Consider the following 12180-nt stretch of genomic DNA (forward strand, 5'->3'; position numbering starts at 1 on the left):
CGATAACACTGAAGATTTGTTTCAGTGTACAACCAAGAGAATTATTTATTATTTATCAATTTTGTAGACACACTTATCAACAGTATCTCACAAGGCCAAAATTGCAAAATACCTCAAACACATATCATAGGAACAAGATGTCCTAATAATACATACATTCAAAAGTCAATAGATGTAATTCATTTTTATATTTACAAAGTGCTGAAAGACCTGATGTGCAGTGTATGTGTTACTAATAGCAGGCCGCAAAATGAGTAACACACGGCCGCAGGAACTTATTGCCAGGCAGCCGAAAAAACATCTTTTCGTCTGACCTATAAATATTTTTCTCCCCATATTGGGAAACTATCACTCAAACTTATATTATAAGAATAAAAATATATGCTATACATTTTTTATTTTTATGCTCCTCTTGAACTCCATGATGTTAGGGATTCTGGAGGGACATATCATAGGTATGGGCAACAGTGCCACCTATTGGTGTGATGTGGTACACATCTATCTCAAACCCCAGTAATTTAATAAATGAGGGAATTTACTCTTCAAATGAAACTGTACTGACCTGTTAATATAGCCATTTTACACCAGAACGAAATAGCATAGTGTTTTGCTGGGATAGTGTTTTGCTCATACTTTTCAGATGTACTTTTGAAAAGACAGTTTATTCCTCACACTGTCCAGCTAGAACACAGGGCGATGTTCTCTCTTTGAAAATAAGAGCACACATCAAAGGTGGGCGCTATGGTTACAGTCTGGCAACCATGGCCCTAAGAAAGTATGTTCAGTTCCGCAGCTTCCAAAGAAATTCATCTTGTCCATTAGTCGTCAATAAACAATAAGTGGAGTAACTTGAAATTTGAAAGTGCTGCATTCATAGCGTCTATCATATCTGGAGTCTCTTACATCCATAAGTCTAAAGAGAACCAGCTCTGATACTAATGTCGCCAAAGACATTGAGAGATTGAACCCCTTTTCATAAAGATAAACACCGTATTGTGTGTGAGGGACCGCTGAAATAATAGCCAATCAGCTGACGGCTATAAAGTTCAACTTTGCCCCATAAGCTGGGGTTTGTCAGGTGGCTTACCCATCTAAAACAGTAATGCACCCAACCATCAGGAATTAAATCCTAACCATGCAAGTGCCCATTGTGGACATTAGGTCACAACATCACCCAATGATCTTCTGTGCCTCATCACATAACAGTGCCTCCTCTGGTGAAATTGGCTACTGCAGTCTGCCACACTGACCATACAGCTTGGAATGACACTACCGCTGGAATGTGTTCTCTTCCAGATTGTTGAGGATTGGAACAATAGTAAACCATTTGGCCTACCAATAGGATTAGGAAGCCACATTGGGATAAAATTAATACATTTATAAAGTGTTTTCTCTGTATTACCATTTCATAATTTCAGTTAAATTACAGTTAAATTTTAACCAAGTAAACTCAGAGTAAAAGGTGGGCCCCTGTATTTTCCAGTCTCCAGGCTTTAGGGAAGAGCAGCTTGGCTCCACTGAAGTCCCATTCAAATTAGGTGGTGTTTGATGGTGCGGCTCGCATACCATATCCCTGACAGTAGAAGCATCTCCTCTCAAACACTCATTTCCTTTAGTGGCAGGGCTCAAAGGGGTACTTGTCGACCCCTCCATGCAGCTCGACCAAAGACTCAGTCCAGGAGATGATGTCTCCGGTCATGTGACCTCTGCAGGTGCCCAGGTTGAAGATCTCCTGGGGTGTTAGCACACGGGACCACAGCTGGAGGTCTGAAATCTCCCCCACGAAGGCCTGCGTTACATCGAAACGGCCGCCCAGGGTGTCCTGCACAGGAAGGGAAGTTCACAGACAGTCTTACATAAACAGGAAATGCGGGAAGGACGAGAGGGTTATTGGATTGCAGAAATGGCTTCAGCTTGAGAGCACAGCACCAAGAGAGTGCTCCATTTAGTCATAATTCTTAACTGTCCTATTTCATCATTTTCCCAGTGTTTGAATCCAAAATATTTTAAAAGATCCATATTTTATGGTTATTATAGCATACCTAGCAAATTTAGTCATTTATCAATTTTTTTATAACTTAAAGGTGTGACATATATGGCACAGATCACTGATTGGGTCATATTTATGGGTGCTTATTTATCCTGTGGTCATATAGAAATCACCTAGCATTTGTTGTTGGAATCTGCCACATACACATAGTATTATTTCTAACAGCTTTCCTGAACATTTGCTGTGCTTGTTCACCCCTTGGTCTCAGTATGTCATCACATATTCACTCTCTGATCTATGGCTATGATTAAAATAATGTTATAAATAATGTTTTTAATACAGCTTTTTTCACTTAATACAAACTACATTACCAATGTGTCCCTTGCTGACACTTCTTTACACCCTTGTGGTCTTAGCTCCGCGATACTGGTCTATAGATCTAATACAGTCTAAAATGCTGATGAAGAATACTGCATGCTCCCGGTTTACCTGCTCCTGTCCCAGGATGATGACCCCACCGGGCTTGATGTGGTGCCAGGTGGACAGGCTCTCCCCAGAACCCCTCTGCACCCCATCCTGGTAGGCCTCCCACAGCCCGCCTCGCGTCGACCACGTCACGCACAGGTGGTGCCACTTCCCGTCGCTCAGAGACAGGGGCAGAGTCACGGCCTAAAGGGAGGGCGGGGCCAGGACGCGGGGTCGGGGAGGGGGAGGAGACAGGGCCTATTTAATTAGCTTTAACAGCTGTGTGCCAAGTAGAGATGAAGTAGGTAGACAGCACTGTACAGGATATCTGCTCATGCTAAGGGAAGAACCGCAGAAGGAGCTGAGATGTTTAACAGGAGACCTGAGTTCACATGATGGGACTAGCGTGCAGGTATAAGCAGCTTGCCTTTGCCCTCATGGCCTCATGCTATTAAAGGAGATGATGGGTGAAGGAGAGCCACCCCATTCAGGGAGAAACCAGGTGAGCCTGCAGCCACTGCTCAATCAGCCAGCATTTACCTTTCAGATGTAAGTGTTCCAAATCCTTATTGGATAAGAATGTCAAGGTAGGCCTGGCTGTCAATGCTGGGAGGCTGTAGAGCACCTGTAAACCCACCGTGTATGTGGGAGGGGAATTTATGTATGTACCTGTATGTGGGAGGGGAGTTTATGTATGTACCTGTATGTGTGAGGGGAGTTTATGTATGTACCTGTATGTGTGAGGGGAGTTTATGTATGTACCTGTATGTGGGAGGGGAGTTTATGTATGTACCTGTATGTGTGAGGAGTGTTTCTGTATGTACCTGTATGCGTGAGGGGAGTTTATGTATGTACCTGTATGTGTGAGGAGTGTTTCTGTATGTACCTGTATGTGTGAGTTTGTATGTACCTGTATGTGTGAGGGGAGTTTATGTATGTACCTGTATGTGGGAGGGGAGTTTATGTATGTACCTGTATGTGGGAGGGGAGTTTCTGTATGTACCTGCATGCGTGAGTTTGTGTGTACCTGTATGTGGGAGGGGAGTTTATGTATGTACCTGTATGTGTGAGGAGTGTTTCTGTATGTACCTGTATGCGTGAGGGGAGTTTCTGTATGTACTTGTATGAATTACACTCTCAGAAGGAAATGCACAAAAAACTGCATAAAATGGTAAAATGGTACAATGCTTATCACTGGGGTGGTACCATACATAAAACTGCATGCCTAGCCTTAGATTTAATGATTCATTTGTTTTTGCTTGTAAAAGGTAGTTATCAGTACCTAAAAAACATGATTGTACCTTTCAGGGTACATTTGTGAAAATTGTTTCTCCATTGTACCTTTATTAATGAGAGATTATTATTTAGTAGAACTATACAATTGTTATGATAAGTATGCGTTAAAATAAATTACATTTCACTGTAATAACTTCTTAGTGCTTATTATTCTTCAAACAGCCATTTTGTCTTTGGCTGTGATGTCAAGGACAGAACCCTGTTAAAACATCAGTCTTTTTTGGGGGTAACAACATTGTCTGAGATCTGTATTATTTCACACACATGCACGCACACACACACACACACACACACACACATTTTAAATCCTACGTACTTTGTCGTTGACAAGCAGCTCCATTGGGTTGTTGCCCCACTCTATCAAAACCAGTTCATTTGCCTGTCCTGGGACAGAGTAAGAGAATGGGGTTCCCAACCCAGGCCTAGAGCCCCCTTTAATCCACAAGCAGAGCGTGAGGGCAAATATTTCACTGAGGAGGGTCCTTTTGACACGAGCGTACATGTAGTTAGTGCGCATTGGAAATCCTATCTGAAATGACTCTGGACTTTTTGGTTTCTTCCAGGTACCTGTGTGATAAACAGGGAAAACACAGTTCAGTTCAGAGTTGTTGTGTCGCACAGCGGTGTAAAATACTCAGTAGAATTAACTCTGATTGAGTACATTTTACACTGACAAAGTACCTTTTATCCTCATAAACGTTTTGAAGTTGAATTGACACTGAAGATTTTGCCAGGCATATCGTCTCTTTTAAGGCCTCTTGGGCCTATCTGATGTGAATGCACATGTGGTGATGCATGGCAATACATCATATGGTGAGACATGTTATTATACTGAGCCAGATGTGGCTGGTTTGAGCTTGAATTAAATCAGCAGTTATAGTTTAGACCCGGTTCTGAACAGCTGTATATTACCAGAGTCTGCGCCCCTGCGGTGCAGCTGACTGAGCAGTGACTCCAGCCCGTGGCTTGTGGCTCTGTGTCCCTGTCTCTGATAGGCCTTTCGAGGGCTGTGGCCACGCCCATCTGCTTCGTTGTTATGGTGATCATCATCATGGTGATCATCGTAGTGGTGGTCAAGGTTGTGGTTTTCGCGGTGACTGTATTCGTGGCGATGGCCGTGGTGATCCCGATCAGGACCGTGATTGTGATGGTCATCGTGATCGTGGTCGTGGTCATGGTCATGGTCATGGTCGTGGTCATGGTCGTGGTCGTGGTCATGGTCGTGGTCGTGGTCATGGTCATGGTCGTGGTCTTGGTCATCATCATGATCGTCGTGGTGGTCGCCGTGGTGGTCCCTGTTGCCATGGAGAGCAGGGTGATGGCGCAGTTGCTGCTCCAGAGCGTTAATCTCTCTGCGCAGGAGGTCTCTCAGTGAGTTAGAGTAGGAGCTGGAGCTATTCCTGGACTGCAGAGAGAATCAGGCAGGTTGACCGTCAGAGGGAGGATGCAAATGTAAACTATATAGGAAAAGGTCAATTGTAATTAAAGTGAAATTACATATGTATGTTGCCTGTTACCATTGTTATTTTACGCATTACTTTATGTATTATGCTTTGATTATGCAAATGTTGTTTTTGTCATATAAATAAGGCAGTAGAGAAAAACAGTGAGAATCATGTGTGCTATTTCATCAGTTTTTTCTTCCATGTGCTTACATGCTAATTATGTCACTTGCCTCTGTATTAAATAAAATTGGATTGGTAATCTGGTTACTGAAGGAGGACAGAATAATGGAATGCTGAATAAACAATATAGCATCAGTCGTGCTACATCCAAGTTATGTTGAATCATTTTTTGCAGATACTTTAAAATGAAAAAGTATCTACAATAATAGTAAAACACAGGTGCAGAGGGAATAATAACATTGGATTATGTAATACTTGTTAAGTAGTGTTTTTACATAAAAATAACCATTATAAAATGCCTGTGAAATTTAAAAATATTCAGCTACGGCTCAATTCAAACCAAAAGCATACAATAGAATGGCTCATCATAATTATAGATGGATATAACAGAGCAATAATAAATGTAATAAGGAATAAAAGTTTGCTGGAGAAAAATAAGAATTTATACATGCAGAAGACTTGCACAGCTTCCTCCATTGTATAACATGCAGTAAAAGTACATTGTTATTCTTATCATTATATTGATGCAAATCATGCAAATGCTTTGTTTCATTATTATATGAAAAAAAACTTTCATTCAAAAAGTCATTTTGATTTAATTATGATCCTCACTCTGTACTGCAGAAATCATTTCTGCATTTGTTTACAGTCATCCAAAATATTTCCATTTACAGATATTTTAGCATTAAACTTTGTATTGACACTCTACCACAGCACTGTTTCAACATACTCCAACCTCACCACCAAATTCCACTATGATGCACATTGAAATAACTGGTATGCCAAAAGCCAGGAAAATATGGCCAGGTGCACAATATGGTATTATTCAAACCGTATGGTCAGTCCACCTCTACACCGCCACACAGTCTCTCAGCCTTCGCCATGCAAAATATAACTAAACGTAAATTCACAAAAATCTAAGAGAGTTTTTAAAAATAAATATTCTACAACCTGCTGTGATAATTAACAATGCAGAGTTCTCACAACCTAGGACAACCTAGGAGGCTGGCAGGCTTGTCTAGGCTTCAAAATAGACTGTAGTATTTCCAGGCCTTTAGGATGATAGGGGTGTTTTGCATGTTATATTTTGCACTGTTCCTTTGTGCTTTAGTAGTGCAACAGCGTTTTGAACATCAAGCAATACCTCAAAGATCAAATGAGATGCACAGCACACGAGCATTTGCAAGAAAAACACAACTGAGCAAACAAGAGAAATACTGCACATCAAATGCATGAGAAATGTTTCCAATGCACCGAACAGACTTTTCTTTTTTAAAAAGAATGGAAGATAAAGCTAAATATATCAAAGAGAAAACAAAATACTGTTTAGGTGAGCAAATATGGCAGCAACTGCTGGTTTCAATCCTGAACCTACTGTGTATGTAAGTAGGTTCATTTTAAATTAGATTATAACTCTGCAAAGACATATCTAGTGCTATAACCTACATGTAAATGTTTATTTAACATTTTGCAATGTAATTTCTCAAAGGCATATTCACAACATAAAAAAGGGAAGGTAAGCATTTAAAAGAATGGCAAGATATTGCTGTTTAATTAAGAAACAGGTGCAAACAGTTTATGTATACAAATGTGCATTTACATTTAATATATGAGTATGTGTGAAAAACCATAAAGCAATATTAATATAATAGGTGATACTCGCCTAATATTTATGATGAATCATATGCTACTATGTGAATTGGCATATTGTGAAAATTGAGACTTGCTCTTATTTTGCTCCTGAAAGCATGTTGAATTGAAAATAGCCTCAAACACCCAGCCTCAGTCAAAGTATGCTCAATGAACTGCTTTAGTTTGAGAGTGTCTGGAATGCCAAGGGATTTGTCATCCTTTGAGCTTAAGTATTGCACGCTATTGATGTTTTTAGTTACTGAATATGCACACATCAGATCATGTCACCAGACTTGTGAAAAGTGTGTGTGTGTGTGTGTGTGTGTTTTGGGGCGGGAGGAGATGGGGGGGTGGGGGGTATGGGGGGCTGGTGTCTCCCATATTTTCAAATAAAATATTCATGATTCTTGATTTTGATGCTGGAAATTATTCAATAAATGTGAATGTGTCAGGATTTTTATTTTTATTCTTGAGAGGCAGATCAAAGAAGTACCAGATTATTAAACAGGCTCTTCCATGGAAATGCCTATTCATACCAGCCTGTATTTCCGGTTTTTCTTGAGCCTTTGTTTGCTGTCCTCCAAAACTCAAACTTGCAAGGAAGTTCAGAATTAGAATGCGCTCTCAATAATCTCAATAAATTGTTTTTGAAAAAAAGTAAAGAAAATACAACAAATTACATTGTGGAAAATTCCGCCCTTCAGTCAGAAATCACTAATTGACTCACTCATGATGTTCCAATTTTCTGAAGTACATGACAATAGGAGGTTTTCTACAGAATTGTATTAAAATAAAATGAAATAAAATGAAGAATTAAAACCGAATAACAGCCTGCCCTTAGGTGTAGGCACACGTTTTAAGCCTGTCTCTACTTCCCACCCCTCTCCGGTTTCTCTGCAAATCCGGCTTTGCGTGGCCCAAGCGTATACCCTGATTAATGGTTCGTCAGCGGAGATCACACTAATTAACAGCGATCTTGATTAGCGCTGTAGACTCTTCTGACAGCTTCCAATTGCATAGGCACCCTTCCTAAATCACAGAGGGCGATGCTTTTAAAATAATTACATTACCATCGTTGTAAATATGACTAGAAACCGTGTTTGTTTCTGCTGTTCTTACCTAATTTCGCTAACATTTTACTATATGTGCCATTCAACAAATTTCCCATAAAGTCTGATACCCAAATACCCAAACAACCTTCGTCACTTGCACTATTACATACATTTTTGCAGATTCATTCAACAAATTCCCCCTTCATGACAAACATATACAGTATACTGTAATAAGTGAACAATTAATTTGAATATATGGAGGTGCTCTAAATACTTTTTTTGAATACATGCAGATATGATTATTGATTTAATTCATTTTCTATATTCATGTATATCCAATTAAGACCAAAACAATAATTGGTATAGTTCCTATATATTTGTACACATTTCTATGTACATATGTTGTCAGTGAAAATGAAAAGCATTCCACTATCACAGAAAAAGACAAATCAAGAATGCTAGTATATTTGATCTCCATTTATGGTAAAAAATAAAAATAAAAATAAAAATAAATAACAACAAACAAAAAATGTTGCATACCAGTTCTCCATGCAAAGACTTTGATTTCTGAAAAAAGATGTTGAGCGCTGCTGACAAGCAATGGTGAAATCAAGTTAACTTCCTGTCACAGGGAGCCATTTTAAGACACTATTGAATTGTCACTCAGATGATGCGCACACACGGATATGTGACACAGGCAGTGATTAATCAGATAAACACTGCCACACTATTCTCACAGTCAAATGATTTGCCACTGGCCACATCTCCAGGATTTCTTTTTCAATGATCAATGGCGCATTGACAGAACCAGTGAGAGGGTTTAAATAAATATAAAAGCAGGTAGCCCTGTTCTTGTGGTGAGAGGAAGTTATCCCGATGAGCGCATCCCATATGAGACAGTTACAGCTGGAGAGGAAATTAGACAGAACATAGTGTGCTATGTTTCTGGCCACCGCATGAATAATACCACTCTCCAGGGAGAGCTTTCTGCACAACGGATACATCTGCATACACTTACAGACCGCATGCTGCCCAAATATTTTCACAGTAATTTTCCTCCAATTTGGAAATACCCAATTGTATTACTGGGCCCATTCTTTTGCCCTGCATCTTAGATCATCTAGGAAGAATGCAGGCAAGTGCACATTTCCTCCATTCTGCCAGCCTCTGCTTTTTCACAGACTGCAGTCCACCAGCTGAGCGGCACAGCCACTGTTCCAAATTACTACACTGCCATCGCAGCTGGCGCAGGGGGTCCACAGGCAGACCGCAGGCCCCAAATCAACCAGAGGAGTCGCTCTTACACCACAAGGTTGGGAGTACCCTACCAACTGAATTTTTCCCTCCCTAGCCAATGCACCCTCTGTGGACTCTATTAAAGACCATGGAGCACATCACTGCATCCAGCTAAACTACACCTGCTTTAGCTGGAAGTGTAATGCGACGCCCTAAAATGGCTAGTGGTAAACTGGGTGCCCTTCCTGCTTTGCTCCTTATTGATCATAGCCTCCTCTTCCCTCCGTCTCCACAGCCCCTGTACTCACCTGCAGGTTCTCCAGCCGCTCCTTCAGGGCCTGCAGCATTCGGCCCACCTGCTCGGGGGAGGAGGGTCCGCTGTGGTGGTCCCCCCCTCCCAGTGTCCCCTTCCCCCTGTGGTGCAGGTCACGACGGCCCACCAGGGGGTAGTGGGGGTCAGTGTGGTGGTCAGGATCCGGATAGGGGTGGTGTGGAGGCGGGTGGTGGGCGTGGTGCTGGCCGTGGTGGTCGTCATGCCTGCCCACATTCCTTCCGAAGCCCTCACAGAGGGTCAGCTTGGCAGTGAGCTCCCTGATAGTCTCTCGCTGGTCCAGGATGGTCTCCTTCTGCTGGACCAGGGTTTCGCGGAGGTGCAAAATGGTAGCTTTGGCCTCATCCGTCAACCCCCACCAGCCATGACCTCTGGGGCTGCCACCGTTAGGCCTGTGATGTCCATGATCATTAGTCTCATGTCCCGAGAAGCAGCCTGGGTCTGCATTGGCTGGGATGGGGGTACATATCATTTTAGGATGCAGCCCATACACATATTCCATCCCTGGTAAACTAGAGGCAGCCCCTAAAGATATGAGACTAGAAAAGAGGAGAGGTGGGAGGAGCTGATGAAGGGAAACCCCATGAGGGGTCCTATTCCTCCTGTCTTTCATGAGTGCTGAGGACGGAAGTGTTCCAGGAGGAGTAGACTGAACAGACGCTTTGGCAACTGTTGATCTTGGGCATCGAGAGAACTGCTCTTTATCCCTTTGTGCCATGAGTAAAAGTCACAGAGAAAAGGATGGCTGGATGAAATAAATGCACCCCTTTCCTGGAATAGGCTCTGACATTCCTTTTGGTGTTGATTAATTCCAAAATGGCTTCTGCCTTGTGACAGATATGTGATTGCTGAGTGAGCAGCATTGCTGCAACATTAAACCCATGTCCTTTCGTTGCACTGCATTGCAGTTACTTCTTCTCCCCTCTCTGGCTGCTGTTCTCAAAAACTGGGGGCTCCAGGTCAGCTGCCATTGCAGGTGCAGTTTTTAGCAACCGGTGTCTTCACAGCATATTAGGTCTGGGTGGAACTCTCTGGGGAAGAAAAAAAACAATAAGGAATGATAATATCATTCATAAAATGATATGAAGAGTAATGAACGATACTCAAAAACAGTGCAGTGCTCAAAGGGGCAGGTTTTTAAAACCCGCAGTGATTTTCCTGAGCTTGAAAACACAAGGAACGTGCTGACAGGAGTGATGGTATTAGAAGAAACACAACGCACCCATGATAGAGGAGAAGAGAACAAGTTGCGCAGTGGTGATTTATTGTAACCGAATTAACCAAAGCTCCGTCCAATCAGTGATAATCGACGCTTTCGCAAGGCCAATGCCATCGATTGAGCTGCTCCCTGAGGCCCAGTTGTGCCCACTGAAACAGCTGAAAGCCACTTGGGACGGTAATGAGATTAGAGGCCTAAGTGAAATGAGCCACGGCTGAATGTGCTCCTCACAGCGTGTCTCAAAATCAATACCCCCACCCCCCCACCTTCCTGGTACTCCTTATTGAGGATATGCATCATCATGTGAAGCTGGGCACCCATAACATGCTGTAAACCCAAAAACCACGTCGGAGAGATGGAACATTTGGCGACATCGAGAGTATTAGCCGGTGCGTATGGGGACGATTAAGGACAGAGAAAAGCTGACTGTGCGTCACCTGACCCAACCCTCCCCCCAAGAAAGCCGAACATGAGCTTAAGTAACGCAAGCGTGATCTGAGCTTCAACAGTAAACTTGTCATGTCATCATTTATACGCAGACAGACTGCGATTGTTATTAGAAGCAAGCAAATACAAATGCAAATATTCAAATCCATAGATTTACAGCCCAAACCAGACTGAACACGTTCACCTATTTCTTAACCCCATGTGTGTAATCCTCTAACAGATGTACGACTAACGTCATTGACTAACAGAACAAAGCAAAAGCCCTCCTGGCCAACATCCAGCAATTTGGTGTTGGATTTAGGCCAACTAGACATTCAGAGTCCGCCACTGTTCAGCATGAAACAAGGTTACAGAGCATGATAAACTCCTTATCATTCATCCCATTAACCATTTGTCAGATTTACAATGACTTTAACAATGACAATTACTATGACAAATAAAATAGATACAGCTGTTACATCATCTGTAAGTTCATGGTATCAATTTCATAGTATTTAATATGCTGATGAACGGACACTGAACAGAATTTCTGCATTCTGTAGGCTTTCTTTTCAGTGTGCTCATGTGTGCAATTACTGTATCTCTATTGGTTAATAAAGTACTGAATTTGGTTGGTTAGGACATACAATCTGTACATTGTTTCTGAACTCATTTCCATTAACTGTAGAGGCTTACCTTGAGTTACCCTGATTTACCTTGAACGCCCACGCAATGCAAACTGTTTTGAAAGGCAGAGAATTACATCTTTTTAAACTATGCAGTAGCAGTTTGTAAAGCCAAATTTTCCCACGAGATTTAGGCTAAATTTACAAATCTGGTTAACATAAATGTACTCATTTTAATTTAGAAATCTAAACATATTTATAATTTAAGTTGTTAAATCAACT

The 12180-nt window shown here is 41.7% G+C and overlaps 1 protein-coding gene across 3 annotated transcripts in view; it reads right to left on the reverse strand.

Moving 5' to 3' along the window:
- Positions 1–12180, reverse strand: part of LOC118234461 (neuronal pentraxin-2-like) — a 27114-nt gene continuing 14934 nt past the window's right edge. For all 3 annotated transcript variants that reach the window (XM_035431001.1, XM_035431000.1, XM_035431002.1), the window contains 5 exons: positions 9605–10658; positions 4664–5156; positions 4068–4318; positions 2480–2659; positions 1–1822 (listed from right to left, as the gene is read on the reverse strand). In XM_035431001.1, the coding sequence (XP_035286892.1) occupies positions 1613–1822; positions 2480–2659; positions 4068–4318; positions 4664–5156; positions 9605–10345 (1875 nt within the window). In that variant the 5' untranslated portion in view covers positions 10346–10658 and the 3' untranslated portion in view covers positions 1–1612. The remainder of the gene's footprint in view (positions 1823–2479; positions 2660–4067; positions 4319–4663; positions 5157–9604; positions 10659–12180) is intronic.

This window comes from Anguilla anguilla, chromosome 8 (genome assembly GCF_013347855.1).
Source record: "Anguilla anguilla isolate fAngAng1 chromosome 8, fAngAng1.pri, whole genome shotgun sequence".
Taxonomy (NCBI): Eukaryota; Metazoa; Chordata; class Actinopteri; order Anguilliformes; family Anguillidae; genus Anguilla; species Anguilla anguilla.